Here is a 24,329-nt window from a genome sequence, read left to right on the forward strand (position 1 = left end):
CACCTTGTGGGTAGTTTGTCTTTCAGAGTTTTCAGCAGCCTGTTTGCCCTCAGTCTGTGTTTGTTAATGGGCGTAGGGAGAGAGGGGATGTGAAAATGGACAGAGGGATTAGTGAACTTCTGAAAGACTTTCGCGCCACAGTCCAGTGTGTGTGTGTGTGTGTGTGTGTGTGTGTGTGTGTGTGTGTGTGTGTGTGTGTGTGTGTGTGAGAGAGTGAGTGTGATGAGGGGCTAGGAGGTATTGTGGCACTGAAAGGCCTGATGTGGAGACTCATGCAGAGGGACAATAAAGGCTTTGTGTCCATAGTCACCGTGTTCTTGGTCTGCCTATAGCCTGACTGAGGTCTATTCAAGCCCCATAGTCAGAAATGGACGCTGGGGGAGGGCTACCTGTGTTGAGTGTGGGTGAGAGGGCAAGGGCATTTTAAATTTTGTTTGAAAGAAATTGAGTTTTTATAATCTTTACTTAGCCTGGCAGGATGATTCAAACATGTATTCTTAGTCACACACACCTGCGGTGGCTGTGCCTTGCTCAAAGGATGTGACAGATATTTTTGAGTGGATTCAATCCTGCTACAAGGTTAACCTTCACATTTACTGCTACAACTGAACCTAGTGTGAGTGTGTGGCTTTGTGTGTCGGCCTCGTGCAGCTCTCCAGTCCAAACTTGTGGTCAGACGAGTTTTGCCTCGTGATGTATTTGATTGATTATTCTGACCAGTGCAGGCACGCTGCAAGACAGCATGTCTAACCACAGGGGAAGACAATCAATACACACTATCTAGAGTGCTTGCACCCATCCCATGCAGCAAGCAGTAGGTGCCATAAGTGTTCAATGACTCCCGTCAAAACAAGACTAATGATTAATCAAAAAAGATAATACGCACATTAACCGTTAAAGAAAATAATTGTTAATTGCCGCCCTAAAGACATTGATTCAACTGAGATAGCTATCAATCGGTGACAGAACATACACCACACTGCATTCCTGCAGCTTGTATTGCTTTGGGTGTTACACCTCACCCATATTGTTGTTATAGCTTCAAGCAAACAAGCGCTGTTTGACCCAGGCTTACTGTGTACATGTGATATTTGCACTCTTACATGACTGAGCAAGCAACAAATGGGAATGGGGAGTTTTAATTTGGCAGGAGAGGAAAAAAGGAGAGAGTAGAGATCAGAGACAAAAAAAAGGTGTTTGGGAACAGAATGAGAGGGAACATGAATAAACACAATGACCCCTCTCCTCTGTTGGAGCCGCTCCTAACGGTCACCCATTCCTAAACTGCCTGCACAGACGTTACACTATTAATTACCAGCAGTAGCAGGGCATGACACACTGCACTGTCCCCTATAAATCCACCTAGAAAACTACATTTAGCGTTGCTGTACTCATTAAGTTGAAGATCTCTAATGGTCACGTATAAGTAAAGTTGAACTGGTCACTTACGTAAGAGCTTTGAAAAAGGTCAGTGTTGAATCCTGTGAGGAGTTATTTGTATATCAAAGCAGTTACAAACTGTCTCACACTTTGTCCATTGACTAAATTGCAGTTGCAGGCCCCCACCCTATACCTCTGCCTTGGAGCCCTTCTGTCCTCCCCCGACAGACACACTCACCATTCAACCTAGGATGGCTCATTAGCACCTGTGAAAAAACCCTCAAACAAAAACAGCCCCAGCCCCTTTACATGACCCGTCCCCTTCCTCCCGGTTCCTTGTCCCTCTCTCCCAGTCAGATGGACATGGTGTTTTGGTCAGGACAGGGACACACAGATGGTGGTCTTGACTAACCTTTTGCTGTTTAAATGGAAATAGTACTACATCCACGATCACCAACTTTGGCTTGGATTCGCTCACTTGGTAAGCCTGAACTTTAGATAGTGTGTATGTTTCATTACGTTGATATTAACACCTCAGCTATTTGTTACAAGGGCTTACAAATGAGAATAAAGCTCAGTTTCTTAATACTTCATCAACCATGCCTGACTGAGAGAAGTCCTCGAGGAAAAAGTGTTCTAGAGAATCAGATAAAATAGGTTATTTTCTCTGTTTTGTGGAAATGGTTTCAACTTAACTGGTTGTTTATGTTGTGTTCCACATTGTATTACCTGACCTTGAATGTTGTGTTATTTAGACTAATATACTGTGTATTGAACGTTTATACAGTTGGGTTTGTCTTCAGTGGTGTTGTCATAATTCTTTACTGTTTCTTGAAAGGACGTACTCTGGCTTTGTAAGTATAACGAACCTCGCTTTTGGTCATTTTCAGTGGTTTGTTTACATTTTGTGAACTGGATATCTGCTGGTCAGCAGCCCTGTTCAGACCTGGCATTAACATGCGTCTTGGGTAATCTGATCATTTAAAGTGATTTATTTGTGGTGGCCCGCCACAATATCCCCGCTGACTGCCACATACAGATTTTTTTATTACTTTTTAATTTTTTTTTACCATTTCAAATCGGTAAAACCTGAATTCATTGTGCAATGATTTGCTCAGCCCCTCCCTTCCGCTTTCTCCCTCTCACTCACATTGACAACGGACCCGTCTGTCATAGTTGGACTGCCTAAGAACAAAAGCGCATCTGGTTTTAACAGGAATTATGTACATGTTTATTTGTATATAGAGCGAGGAAGTGAGATCCAGTCACAAGCGGTCACCAGAGATGGATCTGGAGATACAGTTTTAATTCCAGATGTGAACGGATGTGCTTATAGCTGTCCAACTGAGATCAGATCAGCTGAGGAGCATGTTAATGCCAGGTCTGAACAGGGCTGAAGTTTCCCTCCAAGTTGTTGCAGCAAGTTTATCACTCGCCCTCTGAGATGTGTGTCCTACTAACTGTGGGATGTCTCAGATACGTGTCATGTTGTTGGTGTGAAGACTGACACCTCGATACAAAGCACCTCGCTGTCCTTCCCCTTCCTCTTCTTCTACAAATATAAACAAACCCTTTCGGTAGCCAGTTCTACTTGGAGGGGAAAATTTCTGATCCATAATGGAAAGGTCTGATCTTACAATTGGTGAGCTGATGCAAAAAGTTGGTAAAAGTGCAAATTACATCATCCATTAGATTACAACTGTGGCTTGAGTTACAACAATAGTGTGCTGTAGAAGACGGATGATGAAGAAAAATATCCTTCAGGAGATCCATCATGGCCAGTGAAATTTGAAAGATAATGAATGATAAACTAATTTCCATAACCTGCTATGTGTGTCTGTGCAGCGGTGTCTAACCTGGATGAGGAGAGCAAGTGGACGGTTCACTACACAGCTCCGTGGCACCAGCAGGAGAACGTCTTCCTACCAGGCAGCAGGCCGCCCTGCGTAGAAGATCTCCACCGTCAGGCCAAAGTCAACCTCAAGACTGCACTGCGAGGTGAGGATGATGCAAATTGGATCACTAACCAAACTTAGAGAGGATCCATGAACACAGAGAACATCAGGGTTAGAGGAATCAGTTGGAAGGTGCTGGGTTTGCATTGCTGCAGGCTCACATATTCAAGGGTTTGATGAATATTCACATCATGAGGAGTGACACCAAACATCAATAGCCAGCAGTCCACAGCTTGAGGATTCATTAGCAAAATTTGTGTGCATTGAGTATTTTTCAGGACAGACATTAGAAAATCTTGGTTGTTTATTAGGCCTAACAATATATTTTCAGTTTATCCGCAGATCATTTTCTCGATTGATGGATTCATTGCTTGGTCTAGAAAATGTCAAAAAGTTAGGAAAAGTGTTCCTTACAATTTCCCAGAATGCAAATGTAATTTGACATGTCCAAATTCCCAACCTTCAGCCAAATGTACCAAAATGTACACCATGACAAGTATCACTTATGGGAATGTTGATAGACATGATCACATTTCATGGCATCAAGGTGAAGACCCCAACACATCGAGTTCTCCACAGCTGTAAAAATGTCTAAACATGTAATTTGTGTTTAGCCAACAACACAACAGTGTGAGATCCTCTTCTTCCTGTTTGTCCAGTACAATTAGACGAGATTAGGCACACCCTTGTTGGCAAGCAAACACAGGGAGTCAAGTCGCAAAAGAGTGACGACTTTCTAATATTCTCACAACTTTCCCCAGAACAGGAAGTGGGAAAACCAGTCGATACTGGCACCTGTTTTCACCCAGAGTTCCTGGGAAAGTTGCGTTGTGTCCGCCCATTCCTCAGATAAAGATTTTAGAGGCAGGTGTGAGAAAAGCTAAAAGTGTGTATATGGGTGTGTGTGTGTGCGTACATGGGTGGTGTGTTACAGTAAAAGGCTTGTGTACATGCTGGGGTGGCCCTGTGTGTCAACAGATAAAAAAGACACTGAGATAAAGGGAGAAAGAGAGGTAAATGGAGAGGAGGCGTATGTAACGTGATGCTTAGGGTGTGTAAAGACTTAGTCACCTGCCGTCACACACACACACACACACACACACACACACACACACACACACACACACACACACACACACACACACACACACACGTTTTCTTTGTCTTTCCCATTGTTTGACCCCTGTGCTGTTGTTGTTGCACATCACATCCTGCAATATTGATGTTGCTTGGTACGCAAACATAGATAAAACACCACCTGGGAGGTAGGATTAATGCAGCCCCCCTTTATCTTTCCACCATCCTAGCCTCCTATCATCACCTACCAGCCCCAGGGGTCCTAACTGAAAGCCAACAGGTGTCCAATGAGAGCATCTGTGCTGTTCATTTAAGTCTTGATGTGTGTATTCGCTCTTGTGTCTTCCCGGGAAGCTGAGAGTGGCGGTCATACACTTAGTTACAGCCCAGCCTTAGGAAAATAAGTTTAGTCCTTTCATAGTAATGACAGTTTTATTGAACATTGTCTCTAAATACAGTGATACAACCATCTCTGTAGGAATTAAATGTCCACAATTCACATATTTATAATAGTTATAACTATGTGTGGTGTGTAAACCACGTGCAGCTCCTGTAACAAGTCATTCAATTCAGTGCCACCAGCATGGCCATAGCAAGGTACACGAGTCTGCTTTCTGCTATGCAAAGCAGAATAATCAATAACCAATCAGATTGCAACGTGCATCCTCTCTTTGTTCCTTTCACACTCACATGGGTTTAAGCTCGTGTTAAGCGTCGAGGCTCTTGCGGACGGCTCGTCAGTTACAGAGAGCGTGCCAGCACGTCCAAATACATCAGGGAACTAATTACTAATTAAAGAAATATTTTTCTTACTCCCCTCTGCATCCAAGCTTCTCTTGCAACGTCAAACAGAGAATCAAAGACAGTTAACCAATATAATCCCATATCCATCATCATTAGGTTCATACTTTGCATTGACAGTTAAGTTGACTACCTTAAAGAAAAGTTGCATAGTAAATGGTGATGTGTTCAGACTCAAACACCAGTGAAGAGACATACAAGGTCACAGGTTTACTGCAAACTGGCGGACACAACCAGGATCAAATTGTATTTGAAAATATTTTTGGAGATTAGTTATCAAGGCTCTAAATATGTGTAGTTTTCCACTTTTGACATTACACTGCCATTTCAGTGACTATCTTATGCACATTTTTGGTGCCTATTTGGTGCACTTTGGTATACCCCGTTCATATCATTATATTATATTTGTACACAACATCCTTCATTCTCCTCTGGTGTCACTTACCCCTCCCTTCAGTTCTGCCTAGCAACAAGCAGCTCTCAGCTCATCAGAGCTTATTTATTTTATTAACTGTCACCAATCAGCTCCGCTCCCCGTCATCATGCTCATTATCATCATGCTTCCTAAATCCCTTCTTCCACGACACTGCCACATCGGCTTGTTGTTACAGTAGCAATGTTTGCCAACCCCATTAGGATCCATTAACTGACAGTATTATACATGCACCGGTGTGTCGCTCCATAGAGATGGGCTGTAATTGGCTATGGAGATGGATGGGACATAAAAGGGATCACAAGCAGCATCTTTGAGGTGCAAGGCTAAAACTGTTGTGCATGTGCCTTGGTATACATGTAATTCACCAAAAGGAGTCCTGATTGGGCATCACACACTGAATAAATCCCCAAGATGCAAGATGAAAGACTGGCCCAGAGGGTTTTTTACATTTGTATGAATAATATGCAGGGAAACACACAAAAATAGTCATGAAAGCTTTTAGGTTGGTACTGTAGGTGAGAGGGACATGTTCAGACTTTTTTCAAGATCTGCTTCATTAAAACAGATCCACGTAAGGTTCCCCTCACAGTTTGTTAGATTTCGTTATCCCGCAGGCAGCAGTAGAAGCGCGGAGAATCCTCTACTGTGTGTTTTAGTTGAGGCGTTAGAAGTAATACTACATGCATATAATTAGCTATTAAAACACCAGACAAAGGATGCACTATTAGATCTATCAGCAGACAGTCATAGAGGGAGATGATGTGCTAAATGCTCCCTGAGACAAGGGGGGGTGGGGGGGGAGAGGGGGACAGTTCTGCCATCTGTGTGTGACAGACTGAAACTGACACCCCCCTCTTTTGGTTGCACACACACATTCATTTATAAACTCGCTTCTTATCACACACACACTTGCACATACATCACACTCACATCGCAGCAGGTGGTGACGAGAGGAGGTGTGAGCAGCGCTCAGCAGCATCCAACAGGGACTGCACTCACGTGACTAACACACACACACACACACACAAATACAAAACCAATGGTATACTGCGTAGAGTTTATAAGTGTTACACAGCTATGTCTTATAAATATCAGTTGTATAATTGGGTTATTGGCTGATTTATTCTAAATATGAATTATGCACAAATTACTGTCGCCTTTGAAGCATTGTGCATGGTACATTCCATTGCCCCTGTTTGTATTGACCATTTGGGTCTGTTTAAATCAATCAAATCAAATTTGTCAATGAGGCTGTATGGTTAGTGAAGCTCTGATAATATGTTAGTTTCTCCAAACAGTAAAAACTGTTCTGCACCACAGTCTACAAAAGCTGTGTTCTCAGATGGGTTATCAAATAGAGATTTGTCATCATCATAGCTACCCAGTAAATCATAATTTGAGCCAAAGATCTCATACATTAAACTCTCTTTTGTCAATAACATGTCTGTTGTTCTCTGTCTGTTTCCAGAATGTGACAAGTTGAGGAAAGATGGTTTCCGGAGCTCCCAGTACTACTCCCAGGGTCCCACCTTTTCTGACCCGATTCAATCCACCAGCAGCCTGCAGGATGACGAGGACGATGAAAATGACAAGAAGGTATCCATATGCACAGCACACATACAAGGTTAACCACAAATAAATACATAGAAATATGTAAGATAAACACACAACTGTTAAGGTATAACAGTCAGTGGCACTGCATGTATAGTCTAGTGCTGATTTATCAACGCGGCAACGCACCTCCAGTGATTTAAACAGTATCAGTCTGCCCTCTAGTGGTTGGGACTGGAGATATACATTTTATGAGTCTCTTCACAGCTTCTTTTCAGCTTTGGCTCAGTCTCTTCTCCCACTTTAACTTTATGATTTATATAAGTTTATCAGTTTATATCGGTTTTTAAAAAAAAAAAGTTTTAGAAGTTTAGGATTTTAAATTCTTTTACTGTGACTGACGCTGTGATATGATCCGATTTTGGGATATTTGATTGGGATCAATGGAACATTAAGAACCAGATTAAAGTTAACAGTCACATTCTCATGAAAAAGCACAGCTGAATTTAATGTTCAACTCACTCTGTCTGTCACAGTCCATTAATTTCATAGGAAAGTGATGGATGGAGAGAGACAGAGAAAAAGAGAGAGGCAGAGATTAAGGAAGCAGACAGGGATAAAGTACAACAAGAAAATAAATCAGACAAAAACTATTACTACTATAAAATTATTCATTGCTCTTTTGTCTGGCAGACCATTAGTGTGAAGTTTAGAAAGTTTGATGGCCAGATATGCCTCCTCTTCTCTCTTTTGTCATCTCCCTATTTTTATTTCTCACACACAAAAGCTCAGACATGATATTTGATGTCCTGAAAGGGCCAGCGAGTCTTTCACTGTTATTATCGGGGTCCCCATTCTCCCCCGGAGCCCCTCGATGCTAGTCCCTCATTTCATGCCTGCCTCGACCTGTGACCTCCATAACATGCTGTTGTCGACTCCCATCTCTCGTTATCCGTGTTTGTACTTTCTGCACACTCACCCCCTTTCTCCCTCTCTTCAACCCCAGCCAATCCTCTTCCTCTCTGCCTTCCTTCCCCCTTCCTCTCTTCCTCTGTTTGTCCCCCTGACCCCTCTTTTCCCCCCATCCCTTCCTGTTGTCCTGAGGCCAGTGAGCCTAACTTTGCCTGACAGTAGCTTCAAAAGGAGAAACAGGGCTCCTGGATGAGCCACAATGATGCAGAATAACAAGCCATGCTTGCCACCATACTCTTTCACTGAAGGCTTTTCCCAAAATTCTTCCCTCTCCTCCCCCTTCTGTTGCCTCCCACTTATTTCTCACATTTATCCATGCGTGGTCTGAATGAAAACACTAATTACCATGCTTTCTAGCCAGTCTGAGGGTTTGGATTGTCAGGGTAAACAGTAGTGGAAACAGGGACTTTTTGCTGGGGTTACATTTGGGAGATGCTGGGAAATGTATCTGAAACGAGATCACACGGAAGATTTCCTACCAGTTGTTTTTTTTTTTCCATGGCGTAAAAGCTGAAGGTGTTCTGGATGCAAACAAACTAATTTTGGCTGATGCAGTGAAAGTAAGGACTGATGGTTTTGCTCCTGAAACGGATCTTTAACCAGAGACATTCGTGGATCACTGTGGCTCTGAACTCAAGCTGGTGTGTCCTCACATTTAAAAATTTATGTCATTTAATAATTTAAGCTCAAATGGACCTTGGCATTGACTTCATTTTTTTCACAAGTATTAATCTGAGGTTTTGCTGTTGACTAAACAGCTCAGTTTAAAACATTGTTTTGTTTCATCTCTGCAGTAAATTCTACTCCACGAATGAGAACTCTTCTGACAGTTTAATGCATGAGTGATTCTCTCGCTTTTTCTCTTCACTTCTTTTTTTTCTCCCATCTCAACCTGCGCTGCCTGTTCACTCTGATCGTGTTCGTGTATGTTGTGTAGTGTGTACTGTACGTATGTGTGTTTCCATTTAGGTTTGATTGATCGTGAAATATGTTTACAGCACCACAAGCTAAAGGTCACAGCAGTGCAATATATAAAAGTCTGTTTATGTGCCAATATATCTGAACAATTTGTCAGTTATGGTTTTGGACAATTAAGTTGTATAATACTCTATTCCCACTCACCTTTTCTTATATTCTTTTGACATTTTACGTTGACGTTTTACTTTATCCATCAGTTCTGTGCTGTAATTCAGTACAACTATACCTTTGTTTTCCATTGTCTCTCATTACCCTCCATCCATGTTTCATCTCTCTCACCTCCGTCACTCTCCTTTCCTGTCTTGCCTCTCTTTCTTCCCTTCTGCATTCCGCTCTCTCCCTCTCCCCTTGTCATCTAAATTACCTGTCACTTTTCTTCTTCTTCTTTTTCATTCCTTGTTTCTATTCTGTCTCTACTCTCTTTCCATTCACCTTTCTCTCCCATCTCCCCACTCCCGTTCCTTACTTCATGTTCTACGTCTCATTAACACTTGCTCCCTCTCTCGTCCAGTCCACAGCTTCGTCGGTGGAGGACGACAAATCTCAGCTCTCCATGAGGCCCCAGACCCCGCAGGGAGGGGGAGGAGAAGGGGAGGTGTCTGAGGTTGATGGAAAGGTGATATGGAATAAGGCCGGACCCCTTCCCACCCCGGAGGAGAAGATGAGGCAGGTGGCCCAGGCCGTGCCTACAGACATAGTCGCAATCAACGTCACAGGTACGGCACGTGTCCTGACAACTGCACTCATTCAGCCATGTTGTCCAAATCTCAACCACTAGTGAGTAGCAAACAGACCCCATCAGTGTCCTGGTCCTCTAGTTCCATATCCAGTAGAAACATAGAAATATCAAACTACCTCAGGTTTGATCTGGCCTCATTCATCCATGGTGTCTATTCTGTAACATTATCCTCTCAATCTCTCACCATCAATCATGTTTTGTTTTGTTTGTCTTAAAGGAATGTTCTGACGATTTGATTATCTGTCTCACCGAGCATTAGCTCATCATGTTTAATATGGAGAGTCCAAAAAAAAGGGACACAGTGAAGATGTTGTCCAAACATTGGAATTTGCAGTCTCCCGAACGTTTTGACCTACAAAACCTGAAATGTTGCAGAAGTAAAACTTTTGGGAGCCTGCAAATATCAGCGTGTCGTCGACAACCTCACCTTTTTTTTATACAGAGAGAAAGCTACATGTCATAGTTAGCTTAGCTTAGCACAGAGGCCTGAAGGAGGAGGAGAGTTACCTTCCAACAAAAGTAAAAACATGCTTTCAAAAAATGTTTTCTAACTGTCTTTCACATATACTGTATCTCATATCGATTGTCCCTTCTTACTCTCAGTAAGGCAGCAAAAAAAATAAGCAAAATTGTCAGACTGTTCTTTTAATCAACCCTCTGTGGCTGAGTGGATATAGACTAATCAGTTTTTGTGCCCAGTCATCCACAGAGGGAAAAAAAACAGCTTGTGTCAGTCATGGGTGTCTGGCTTCTCTCCTGTATCTCTCTGTATTTTCCTCCCTTCCATCATGCTTCCGGGAGACTGACCTTCACCTTCCTTTATGCGTGTGTGAGCGTGCGTTTGTGTTTGAAAATTGTGTGACAGCTCATCCAAGGGTCATGGCTTTTTCACTGACTTTATGTCAGATCACAGGGCGTTTGACAGATGAACACCCGTACAAAGCAAAATGTGTCAACGCTATTCCCATGTTAGCATGTCTCTCACATACATGCATATATTTGTAAATATTGCATCTCATTCAGTTAGCAATATTGTTTAATATATTATAAGATATAAACTCACATCTGCATCATTTGAGAATAAGGTGTAAAAATTTCAGTTGAGTATCAACATCTAAATTTTGCCGGTGTCAAGACCGATATAACTGTGATCCCATCATCCTTTAGGCACTAATGAGAGCTTAATGTGGTCCCACTCCATGTAAATCACTGTTGACTTCATCTGCTGTCACCTTAGATTATTGAGAAAGAGAGAGTAAAACAGGCACAGAGAGAGATCAGGGACTTTTCTGTCACTTTGAGGGGAAATGTGATAGACGCTATCTGCCCTCATATCAGTTTCTATTTCCCTAACGCCTGCAGGCCGTCCCCAGCGAGCCAGATAGCAGAAAGAAGAGCAGTTCATAGTGAGATATTGTTCTTCCTCCAGGGAAACTGGACAGAGAGTGAGAAGGATATTGAGAGGAATGAAAGACTGGGTGTGTGTTTGTGTGTGTGCGCGTGCTTGCTTCATCTCATATCTGTCCTGTGCATGTGTTTTTGTGGTAATAGCATGAAGTCTACCTCTCACACACTGTTTCTTACATGTATGTCGACAGTTACTTGTATTCAGGGTTGGGAATCAGCCAAAAAAGTAAAGTTTTCTTTACTAGACCGTGGCCCCACTTAACGCTTCACAGCCATTTTCTGCTCTAAAAATGAAGACTTGGTTAGTAAAAGAGTGGAAATGGCTGGTGAATTGTTTTTCAACACTTTGGCTGGTGGATGAAAATGGGTCAGTTCATCCAAATAAGAAAAAAACATTTTCTCATTTACCTCTAATAGTATCTCAGACTTGTGTCTCAAAACCCTGAGCAAATAAAATCAAAACTCTCTCCATGGCTAGATATACCTAGATGGAAGAGAGAAAATGCCTCGTTATTTGGTTGAACTGACCCTTTAGGTTTCCCGCCCTGTTGACATTGCATGTTCAAAAAAAAAAAACCTCTGCATGTTGTTGAGTTTATTCCTTCCAACTAACCGACTGCTGTTTGCCTGTGTGTCCGCCTGCCTTGCTCTCGCCCTCCCGGCTACCAGGGGCAGTGTTTGACCGACAGGCGAGCATCCGGCGCTCCCTCATTAACACTGACACCGTGTCCCGCCGGCCCAAGAAGGTCAAACGCAGAAAGACAATATCAGGGCTGCCTGACAACATCAACCAGGAGCTAGGTATGGATCACTGTGGGGCTATATGTTGCCCTCTACTGTCCATAGACCTGTACCAACACTCTGGACGAGTAGCCCTCCTCCTTTCATGACTTCCTGTAACCTAACTCTATGGAATCATGTTTCCATCAACAAAACTGTATACTGACTGGACAATACACACTCCACTGGTATTGTTCTGAGTATGTCATATGGAGAAGGAGAGAATGACACATGAAAGTCCACAGTGTTGGATCAAGGCCCTGCAGCTGCTCAGTCTTTCCCTGTTTCAGTTACACACACCAAGTGTCCTCGTTTGCTCTCCTCCACCCTGTTTAACTGTATCCAATGCCAAGAACCAGTTATGAAATCCTTTTCAGTTGTTTTGTGGTTTTAATATTGCCCTTTTTCCTCCTCGAGAAACTTTTGCCATATTATAATCTCCTTTTAGACTTTGCCTGTTGGAAAATCATGTCACATAAGAGAAGTTAAGTACAGGGTTTGCCATACTTAAATACGTATTGTGTCATAATCCTTCGGGGTCAACTTTGTGTGCTGCCTCATTTCTGTGAATTCTGTGTGTTAATTGTGTTTCTGTGCCTTAATCCTGGGGCCATATTGATAATCTCAGCATGTGTCCCATGTGTGTCTTACTTACCAACATGAACTGATTATCAGACGTTGGCCTTTGATCATGGACAACTAAAAGCCCCCCCCCCTTCCTCTCTTGCCTCAATGTTTTCAGAACATACGACCCTCAAACCCAAACACATGAGGGGTTAATAGCACATATGAAGGTTCAGAGGTCCTTTACCCATAGTTACTCATCTGAGCTGGGTGTTAAGCAAACACTAAGCTCGCTAAGCCGACACTGTGCTGTGCTGACTGCACCGCGTGGCTGCTGTTTATTTACGCATCTCTGAGCTGTAGGGTGACAGCAGTATTTAAGGAGAAAGTCGTTTCTCTGCGCGATAAGATTACCTGATAGGAAAAGAGCTTTAAAGTCTGGTTAGTGCCCAGCTGACGACAGCGTCTGAATGTCATGATTACTGGGCCGGGGTAATTGTCCCAGTGCTTCATCCCTCCCTCTCTCTGCTCTAGAGCTGCCTGCGAAGTAGACCTGCAGCTTAATCTATCGCAGCAGCAGCAGCAGCCAAGCTGTCACTCCAGCTTTTAGCAAAGGAGAGTGTATGTGTGGTTTAGAGACAGCGAGAGAGAAGAAAGGACGCAATAGTGTGTATGTTTTGGAATAGGAGCATCAACAGGAGAGCCACCACAGATGGGAGACACACTAGACATCCTTTCCAGTTTTACAGCACATTCTTCAAATTGTTTGTTTTCTAGCCGGTATGTTCAGTGTGTGTGTGTGTGTGTTTGTTATGTATCTGCATTTCTGTGTGTTTGTATCCGCATATTCTGTATGTTCTGTCCTGTATGACTGCATGACTATCTCAGCACTGTATATGCGTGCAGATGTGTGTGTGTGTGTGTGTGTAGTTTTTGTGTCCATGTATGTGCTTGTTTGTGGCTGCCTCATGCCTCACCAGCTGCCTGTCCTGGACCCCAGGAGGCTATTTGCTTCTCTATCGAACTGAGCCAGAGCCAGATAAGCAGGGGAAACATAGTAGAGAGTCTCTTTCTCTTCTCCCTGTCTCCCCTCATATCCTTTCCTTCTTAATGAAGACCAGAAGTTATTAACACATGATGCAGGGTTACAACAAATCAAATTAATTAGCTTCCCTGTGACCGCAGTTTATCTGATAGTCTAGCTGAAGAGCAGAAGGCATTGTGGCTGAAGAAGTTATGGAGAGGAAAAACAAGGGTATTGGAGCAAGAAGAGAAAACAGGAGATACTTTGATCGATCACACATTCATCTTGTTTTCTGTCTTTCCTTTGACGGCAGCAAAAGGACGTGGCGGAGAGCTCCGGCCGCAATCCATGTTCATCCCGGGACAGTACTCCACTTTGGGCCGAGTTGGGAGTGTCAACTCAACCCTCCGACGTTCGGAGACCAGAGACTCGAGCTGCCAGACCGAGGAAGTGAAGGTTGTACCCCCGTCCATGAGAAGAATTCGGGCACAGAGAGGACAGGGAATCGCTGCCCAGATGGCCGGCATTTCTGCTTCCTCCTCAACAGGAAGTATATCCATCTCCAGTAGTGACAGCTCCGGGATCTTGATGCTGCCACATCAGTTTAACGGGGACCCTTCCCGTTTCCACAGTCTGCCACGACAGGGCGCCAGGGTGTCGCTCAGCGCTGATCCCATCTATAGCAGCACCCCCATCAAGTCAGAAGAGCAAACGACACCTCAGAGGCAAATTGGAAAGCTTCAGGTTGATGATACAGTGGTACACATGAGAAACGCCCCAAGAACAGGCACCCTGCCCAGGCCCAAGTCTCAGGAGGTGAGGGCGACACAGTCCTGTGAGTGGGGTGGAGGTCCAGCTTGTGTAGTTTCCCCACATGCCGCCTATTCCACCTCACTCATCCCCAATGCCACCCTGTCTAGCTCCACTGAGGTCATTGCCCTCAACACCTCTGGTCAGCTGTCCCACTCCCCGGTCTCAGTTTACCCCACAGGCCGACCACTCAGTTTGGCTTCCTCCTCCAACACTGACCCTCTGATCTCCAGTCCAGCAGCCTTCACCCACAGCAGCACCTGCCCGGCCTTGGCCACATCTACCCCCACTCATACACAACACGATTGCGGTCTGATCGTTGCAGCACCCGCTAGCGAGTCAGGGCACTCAGACAGCAGCGTACACAGCCACAGCACCTTGGCCCCTACGCCTCCATCCTGTCTGCCAGAGGAGCAGTGGATCTATGACACACCAGAAAACGTGGTGGTCCCTCATCGCACTCTGACCTCCAGCTGTTCCACTCCTATTAACCAGCTCTATAGCAGCCTGGACCTCTCCTCCAGGACCACTACTGATTCAAGCTCACTCTACTCCCAGGACAACGATGGCTACTACACCTCCATGCACCTGGACTCTGGCCTGCGCTCTCGTAGCCATGGCAGTGGGCACGGGGCAGCAGCTGGACGGGCCACCAGACACAGCATGTACGAGTGCCGCGAGATGGCCAATCAGGAAGACTCTGGAAGCTTGTACAGTGATCGCTCTCTATCCCGCAGCATCTCCCTTCGCAAGGCCAAGAAGCCTCCACTGCCCCCAGCCCGTACAGACTCTCTTAGACGCAAGCCTGCTGCGAAAAAGCCCCTTGGAGGAGTTAGCGCCATCAGTGGTGCTAAAGAACCAAACGGCGCCATGCTTAATGAAACTCTCATTGCCAGTTTGCAGCAGAGCCTACAGATAGGGCTGAGGGGAGGGAAAGGAAAGGGTGCTTCACCGTCTTCACCCTCTCACAGCCCGAGCAGCGACTACGATGACCCTTGGGTGCTACGGCCACGCAGTCAGAGTAGCATCAGTGCAGGTAGCTCTGCAGCGTCATTAGTAGCTAACGCAAACTGTGGCGGCGTGTCTAACGTATACTCGCTATGCCACGTGACGCCTGCTCACAGTGACACCAGCAGCTTGCGTTCAGACTATGCTGATTCCTGGGGTTATTACATGGACTACCCTCGTAACCATGGAGACCAGAGGGCGCAGACCCCTCCGGCCTCAGATAACATGACAGCTGGGCCTCACCCAGGAGGACTACAGAATGGAGGTGAGATTCACAGCAGCAGCCAGGCCCCTGGCGCTCCAGGCCAGGAGGGAGGGATGGCAGTGAAGCCCAAAACATCCACCTCCTCTCCGGACAGGGTGCACAGACTGACCTCCCCGTCTAGCGGCTACTCCAGCCAGTCCAACACCCCCACGGCTGGAACCCCAGTTCCCTCGTTCGTCAGGTCCATGTCTCCCTCGGGCGGCCGGCCCAAGCCCAAAGTGCCTGAGAGGAAGTCGTCTCTCCTCTCCTCTGTATCCATGTCCTCCTCTTCCACCTCCCTCTCCTCCAACACCTCAGACTCACTGAAGAGCTCGGGTCCTCCTCCACCACCTCCACCCCTGCCCCTCTCCTCCTCCTCAGCTCCGAACACCCCTCTCAGCCCACCTCCACCCTTCCCTCCCCCTCTTCCACCAAGTTTGAGCGCAGGTTCCCCGACTCCTCCACCAGCTCCCCCATTACCAACCACTCCACAGGGAACTTCTCTGAGCCCGCTCCCTGCTTGCTCCACCTCCCCAGAATTCCCTCCTCCTCCATCCCCTGAAACGCTAATCCGCCCCAGTTCGTCCTTCAATGGGAGCTTCAGCCCCCCCCCTCCGCCTCCCCCTCCCATGCCCTCCTTTGGGCCCCCTCCACCTCCTCCACTGCCTGCTTTTGTTCCACCTTCTTCCTCCCCCTCTCTAGTGAAAACAGTGAAGGATGCTCCTAAACCAGCTACTTCCAGCAGTCCCACAAATTCACCTAAGCCCCTAATCACCCCGTTTGCACTACAGAGTGTTCAGCTCCGCTCAGTCAAGCGGCCAGAGAAGGAGATTAATGGCAAAGCTCAGGAGACAGGGGTGGACCTCCTTCAGGGTCTAAAGCCCCATACCCTGGAGAAATCTCACTCCCAGGAGCGTCCCACTGTGTTACCCATGTTTAAAAGCTCCCCAGACGACGATTCACGTAATTCCTCACCATCACCAGTGTCAAAGCTCTTAGAAGAGTTGTCATTGGACTGCAGTATCACAGATGAGACACCAGATAGTGCTGTCTTAAATGGAAAAGAGGATCAGTGTTACTTTCTCTTAAACGGAAAGGAAACAGATGAGAGGCAGGAATCATTGCCAAGTCTCACAAAGAGCTCCCCTGTCAAACAGAAGCCCCCAGCAGTCTCCAAGAAACCCAAACTCTCTTTTCTGCCACCATTTAGCCCCCAACAAATCAATGGACAGGTTCCAGGTCAGCATGAGGATACAGCCAGCCTGTCCAAAATAGAAGACGAAGTAGATGCTCGGCGAAGGCCAACAAAGGAAGAGGAGAAAGAGAAGAATAGTGAGCAACAGGAGGAGGAGGAGATTTCAGAGAGCTCTGAGCCATTAGCAGAGAGCAGTGAAGCATCCTCAGAAATCCAGGACGAGCCCCACATCTCTACTTCTGCTAACCAGGAGACAAATCTTGATCATGGACTGTGTACCTACGGAGAGGCTCAGGAGGAGGATGACGAGGAGGGAGATGGAGCAAGCAGCACGACTGGATCCATCAGCTCCAAGGAAGACGACGCAGGTGAGTCTTAGCAATTTATTTAGCTTTTTTCACTAAATTAAAGTTAGAAACATTCAGACTTTGTGAAGAGCAAACACTTAAATTTAGTGGTGTCAGTCAAAACCTTTACTGATGAGTTAAGTCCATTACCATAATTGTACATGAGTTAATAGTGATGCTGCAGCCTGCGGCCAGCTCCTCAGGCAGCTGTGAAATTCATTTTGGCCTCCAAAGTAAAGGAGCCAAACTTGAAACCACAAGCTTTTAAAGGTTTGAAAACTGTGAAAATAGTGCAGTAGTGACAGCTTATCACTGGGACAGCAGTGCTGCAGCCTCTTGAATTCATTCTCTCTTACTCACTCTCTTTTGCATTTTATATGCAGACATCTCTTGTGGCTACTGTCCCTTCATTTTTCCCTGCATTGCCCCCCCCCCCCCTCCTCTCTCCCTCCACCATCCATCCTTATTTTCAAATATCCATTTTGCCTCTCTGCTTTTTCCCTCTTCTTTTCTGTTAATCTCTTATCCTCGGTCTGTCCTACTCAGCTCCTCTCTCTTTCTCTCTCTCTCTGTCCTGCTCCCTTCTCCCACTGAGGTAAGGGGGGGGGGGTGTCCCATGGGAGATGCTTTTCGTGGTTGATGGGAGAAGGGGGAGGGGCTCCGTTGTATCAGAGGGGAGGGGAACAGATCTGGTAAGGGGATGAAGGGGAGGATGGGGGAGAGCGTAAAGTGAGACTGCCTACAGCGGCTCAGGCAGTCGAAGCGCGGAGGTTGAAAGGAGGAGGAGGAGAAAAGAGACTGAACTAGAGGAGAAGAAAGGAGAGGGAATCTAGAGACAGAAAGAGAATGTAAGAAGACAGTCCAGCACCTCCCCGGTACCACTTCAGATTTCATAGCCTGCCAGGTTAATGCGACAGGATGGCGGATTCATGAGCATGTGCAACCTAAAGTATGCATGGTTTGTTTGTGTGTGTGTGTGTGTAACTTGTATGTTCCTCTGTTTCAGGTGAGGTGTTCGACTCCAGTACGGCTGAATCGTCTCCGTCCCCGTCAACCAACGGGGAGAAAATGGTGACCCCGACTCCCACACGGCCCAGAACCACCGAGGACCTCTTTGCTGCCATTCACAGGTACCATGATGCACTTCCCTCTTTTACGCCTCTTGTCACTCCACTTCATCTACTTCAACTTCCTCACTCCTCACCGGCTTCAACTCCCGATACATAATTTAGTCCACTGAGCTAGTTTATTTTTCCTCTAGTACTCTGTCATTCCACTTTCTCTGTTTATTTGTTTTCCTCCCTCCTCTTTCCTTTTTTTCTGTCAACATCTCATTCCCTCTTTCTCAGCCCCCTTCCCATAAACCACAACATATCACCCTGAACTCCAACCCCCCCCCCACACACACACACACCCTCACCCTCACCCTTCAATCCATGATTTCTGTTTTTCAATCTCCGTTCCCCTCCTCTCCTCCTCCTCCCCCTGCCCTCCACCTCTCCGCCATAACTTTACCCCGCGCTGTCCCATCTGCACGCGTATGCATCTGTCAAATAACTGGTCTCCGGGGTCCCTCCCAGCCGGGGAGCTTTTTCTGATTCCGGCCACTGAAGGGCCACGTAGAGGCAACAATTTAGGAAGCAATACGAGTCAGTAGTCAAATGTTTATCGAGGCATCTGTGTTAGTGTAGTCAAATTAGCATTGCTCATTCTCAGCAGGAGAAAAGGCTGTTGCTTCATCCATTATTTAACCACTCGACACCCTCTGGTCTTAATCTAGGTTAGAGGCCACCTGAGAGACTGGTTCGTGTTTTTTCTCTTCCTCCCTCTCTCTGTTTCTGCCTCTGCTCTAGGGTATCTGACATATATTGCATACGTGCTTCCGTGCTTCAAAGAGAAGCACACACATAAATTTCTCATGCAGCCCGCCAGTTTGTGTTTCACGGTCACGTGCAGCGGCAGTCGGGAGTTCTCTTGAGCATCACAGGATTTCATTTCACAGGATTTTATCTCTGCGGGCAACAGATTGTGTATGTATTTATGGTGCAAGCGCGATTTATTGTGCAGCTCAATTATACATGAAGATTGTGTAAGTGTGCGTGCATAAACCTTACCATCAAACTCTGTTTTGCACTTGCTTTTCTGTGCTCCTCCTCCTCCTCCTCCATCACACCTCGCAAGTGTAGAACATATAGAAGCATTTATCATAAGTGGGAAGTGCTGATGGACTCCTGGCTGTGCTGTTAATATTATGAGGAGTTAAAAACTGCAAAGAATGAACTCGGCTACTAATTCATTTAAATCCATTTGAGTAATCTGAAGTTAGATTGTTGACATTATTATGTAACATTTTTAAATTCAAAAACATGAATATATGCTGCACTTTGAAATGCAAGCTTTCAGATTCATATACTTACATATACACACTTTTCAATAGCGTCTTTCTGGCACAGATGTTGTCTAACTGCTCCTCTGACTTGTTTCCTCTCCCCCTCTCATCTGTCATTTCACTTCCACCTTCCCCATCTTCTCTCTCTCCTTCCCTCTCTCTCTGGGAGAATGGAGTATGATGAAAACCTTGAATGGAGGTCTTCACAGCTGCAGCAGGAAATACAACTTGTCTGGAGGGAGGGAGATCCTCCAAACCAAATGCAATACAGCCAAGAGGAGATCGATCAAGTGCTCTGAGCTGCGTCTTATATTGCAGCCCTGTTTACCTATATAACTGACGCTGGCCTCGCTGCCGTCCATTAGTCCGTATTTTGGTTTTCGTATTTGTGTGTTTACCACTGCGAGTTCAGTATGGAGCCGTCTTGGTTGACTGAATTCAGGTGTGAGTGTATGCACGTGTGAGTGTGTGTGAGAAAAATCTTATGTAATGCTGTTGGGCTAATGTGGCGAGGAAGCTCGCAGGGGACGACGCAAGATGGAGGTTGAATTTAGGGCACAGACTCACATTATGCAGTCTAAATCAGAATGCAGACTTAGTCTCACACAATTCATTTCTATCCTTCAGTCCTCCCTCGCATTTGACCTTCAGAATTATTTTTCTCTACAGGTTTTTTTGTCCTCTATGGAAGAACTTTCTGTAGATCTAATCTGAGGATTAAGGATTTTGTCTCACTGCGCCCTTCTCACTCCTCTCTTTACCTTTAGCATCAAATCTCTCTTCCTTATCACATAATCTGTATTTTTCATGCCTTTAATCATTTCTGTCTCCCCTCTCCTCCTCTCTCCTCCCCTGTGCAGAGGGGGCATGCAGTGTGTGGGTGCATCCTTTCTAGAGAGGTGCGAAGTGGCAAGTAGCCCCTTCCCTTTAATTAGCAAGCCTTGTTTCTGCCAGCGCTGTGATGCTACCTTTGGATTAGCTGCAGTAATCCCATGGTGCAACCCCCTGTACCACAGATTAATAAGGCTGTCTCACTGCTAGCCCTAATCCCCCATATTCTACCAGTATTGAGCTTTATTGCTATGCTTTAGTGCAGGAGTTATAGACAGTGTAGGCCGGGTGGTGCAGTCAACCACTCTGATACTCCCTGCTGAGAGGCTGAATTGTCCTTGTGTGATTAAAGCTGCTTTGGGCACTTCTCCCAGTTTGTGTTGTTGAGTAATTTCATTGTGCCGCGTCTGAGCTTTCTTGCAAAGTTGCAGCGTCTGCAGCTTCTCTTGTAAAGACTCATTGGATTTATTTAATGATAATATATAACTCTTCTTCTCATTACTCTTTTTTTTTTTTTTTTTTTTTTTTTGAGTGTCCACGTCACTCAGTGCTCTTATTGTCTGCTTTTTTTTTTTTTTTAAAGATTCGTGCTGTGATGCATGATTGCTGGGGGCAGAGCTGACATATGGCAAATTTGGGACAAAGATTTGAAGGCATGTGGGCCAAGTATTTTAAGTGCAGTTTTTATTTTATTTAAGCTTCAGCAACACAAACATTCATAAGGCTGAGCTTTCTGCTCACATGTATGAAATCCCATATGCTGCACCCTAATTTTAATTTAGATAGTTAAGTCTGGTGTAGTTTCCTGACAATACTGCCCCCAACTCTTACATTTCTTCTATTTGCTCCTCTGTCAAATCCACATTCAGTTGCCCTTAAGTTATTTTACTCTTTATAAATAAATTAACCTTGCTTGCACTCACTCACGCTGCAGAATTTCTAGGAACATGTCATTAATCTGGTGATCCATATCTCACCCTAGGTCGAAGCGCAAAGTCCTGGGTCGCAAGGAGTCTGAGGAGGACAAGTCCCGGGGTGGGAGCAACCCACATTCTCCACCCGTCACCCCAACAGGCCAGTCTCCAGGGACGGTGTCCTCTCTGCCCCGGCAGATGGGCTCCATCCAGCGCAACCTCCGCAAGTCCTCCACCAGCAGCGACACATTCAAGGCCCTTCTCCTCAAGAAGGGCAGCCGCTCTGAGACCAGCTTCAGGATGTCTGCTGCTGAGATGCTTCGCTCCACTGACCCTCGCTTCCAGAGAACACGCTCCGAGTCAGCATTAGACCCCCCTGCTGCATCGCCCTCCTCCCCGACAGCACCGCACAGCCCATGCGGCTCCCCCGGTCGTGGTAAACGGGCAACAGATGAGTGGACCCGCTATGAGGCCTTGGCTCTGTCCTCACCAACTTCACCATCCTTTTCAATGAGTGGGTTTAAGTATGGGCGCTCTCGCACACCGCCCTCTGCTGCTAGCAGCAAATACAACGCACGCAGTCGAATCCTCAGCAGCCCAATGACAGTTATCTGCGAGCGCGAAGGGGAGTTGGCTGAGAGCGAGTATGGAGACACTGCAGAAAGTCCGTCTGGACCCACAGTCCAGACTCTCCCTCTGCTCAAAGACTCCAATGGCACTTTATCTGAAGAGAGCAGAAGTTAAAGAGCAAGAACTGCCCCTTCGATTCAGGGAGCTGAACTCATTCGTTGTAACCAGGCAGGGGGCAGGAAGAAGAGCCAATAGAAGAGACACCTTCCTGAGCCCCGCCCCCTCTGCGCTGCCCCTAAGGGAGTGGACATGTCAGGTCCTGGTGTGAGGACAGAGGTCACCCCATCACGGACTCAGCTGAACTTAGTCTGAAGTGGAGAACTGGTTGTGCTGCAGCTTTTCAAAACTCTCCTGATTCTCATTCTCCTTCATTTGGTGACTCACCCTCTGTGTTAAAAGAATAGTGTTTCTTTTACGCCTGGTGTTCTTAGTTTGTTTTCTGTTTGTTTTGCTGTTTTTTTTTTTTTTTACTTTACCCTGTCCTTAACATGCAGGAACCCTTTAGTTTCTTTGAAGGACAAGGTTCAGATGGCAAATTAAGGTGAATCGAAGGAATCGAAAAGTCACAAGTTGTTTGCTTAACTTTGCTGCTGTGGTGCTACATAGCTAGGCAGTTGGAAAGAGTGGGATGTAAAGGTGTGCCGGACGCTCGCCTCGTGAATCTTCTAAGCTTCTGCTTCTCTCCTGTTGGCTCTGGGAAGTGTTTTGAGAGCGCCACGGCCTGCGAATGTTGCCTTCAGACAGCTCTTTATGTTGTGGAAAGAACTCGAGGACGTGGTACAGCAGACAGCTCCACGGTACAACTTCAGATACGGTTATCACCAGGTTTTTTGCTTTCTGCTCTTATGGTTCGGTGGTGTAGTTTGCAGAGCTGGGGTGTATTCAGAGGTCCACAGAAAGTGCAGAGGGCTCAGTGCTGCCACCTAGTGACGGGCAGGAAGTGGAAAATGGTTGGGGGTACGAAGGCTCAGCCAAAACACTTCTCTATGAAAAAGGCTCATAAAACCTCTATTAAGTAACTTTTAGTTTATAGATTTTGCACTGTGCATAGGTCTTTTCTTTGTTTGTGATTTAAAAAAAAGTATGTTTTAAAGATTGTTTTAATAAACAAGTGATGTCAAGACTTGTGTTTTGGGAGTTAAGAATGAATCTATAAATGTAAAGCCGGAAATTACAAAAAGCTTGTTTTACTGTCCGGGTCTTTTAGTGAGAATGTTGGTTACCAAAGAGCTGAAAAAATGAAGCGTAGCTGGCCGTTAATCTGGACGTGAACACAATCAAAGAGTGACCACTTGTCTGACACCACATGCAGATGGTCCAACCATTGTTAAGTTTGCAGAGACCTACTAGAACCTTTTTAGGGCTTAAGTGATTTCTATAATGACGTTGACCTTTCTGCTAAGTTTATCCCTTTGCAGTTTTATATGGTTATGTATGTAAATACATAGAGAAATTAGTTTTAAGTAACAGTTTGACTTATTTTCAAAGAATTTGTACATTTTTAGAGCTCTGTGTTTGCTGGAAGGGAGTGGTTTCCTTTTTGTAGATTATTTATTTTCACATAGCAGGGTTGCAGTATGGTAAACTGTCAAGCAGGGTGATGGAGGCACAGGGAAGAAGGGTTAGGAGGAACAAGAGCCACATTTACTCCACTGATCCAACCAGTTCATTTCTTTCTTTTAAAAAAGGTGCTTCAAAAATGCAATAATGTCAATATTTATGCTTCAGCCTTCTACTGCCCTTAATCTTGAGTCATGCAAACCACACACTGGTGCTCACAGCTGAGTAAATGTGGTCTCTTCAGAGACATGAACTGAGGTGACAGGCTCGAGACGTCATAACCTCCTAACAGCCATAACACCCTGTGGTTTAATCACCTGTGACCAAAGTGTGTCTCGCCCCCCAGCTCCCGCCTGACCATGATTGAGCACTTGGGGCCGGGGCTCATCTCATGACAGGGAACGTCTCAATCTCAGAGAGCTTGTGAAAAAGACGAGAGGACAGAAGAGGAAGTCGTGAAGTAGTGGGAGTGGAGCTGAAGGCAGGCTGCTAATGCTCTTGTGTATGTCTGTGTAATAAAAAACAAACAAAAAAAACAAGGTGATATTTAAAGAGCCAGGTCTCTGTGTCATTTCTCTCCGTCTGAGTGATTCACGGCCATCTGCCCACCCAACACCCCAAATCACCGCCTCATTAGCGCCATCGCCATGGCATCCACACTCGTCCGTCATCTGGAAAACTCCAGAGGCCATCGGTTACCCCGCCTCCCCCCTGCAGGGTCATCAGTTATGTCTCCA

The 24,329-nt window shown here is 45.7% G+C and overlaps 1 protein-coding gene across 1 annotated transcript in view; it reads left to right on the top strand.

Annotated features, from left to right (window-relative positions):
- The window catches only part of LOC111235473 (NHS-like protein 1), a 105,192-nt gene extending 81,082 nt beyond the window's left edge, over positions 1–24,110 (top strand). Inside the window, exons 2-8 of the mRNA XM_022763939.1 lie at positions 3,226–3,378; positions 7,118–7,245; positions 9,662–9,866; positions 11,966–12,097; positions 13,978–17,289; positions 18,275–18,398; positions 21,471–24,110. Coding sequence (XP_022619660.1) covers positions 3,226–3,378; positions 7,118–7,245; positions 9,662–9,866; positions 11,966–12,097; positions 13,978–17,289; positions 18,275–18,398; positions 21,471–22,146 — 4,730 coding nt within the window. The 3' untranslated portion in view covers positions 22,147–24,110. The remainder of the gene's footprint in view (positions 1–3,225; positions 3,379–7,117; positions 7,246–9,661; positions 9,867–11,965; positions 12,098–13,977; positions 17,290–18,274; positions 18,399–21,470) is intronic.
- The last annotated feature ends 219 nt before the right edge of the window (positions 24,111–24,329 follow it).

Source organism: Seriola dumerili, unplaced genomic scaffold (genome assembly GCF_002260705.1).
Source record: "Seriola dumerili isolate Sdu_G_001 unplaced genomic scaffold, Sdu_1.0 BDQW01000025.1, whole genome shotgun sequence".
Classification (NCBI taxonomy): Eukaryota; Metazoa; Chordata; class Actinopteri; order Carangiformes; family Carangidae; genus Seriola; species Seriola dumerili.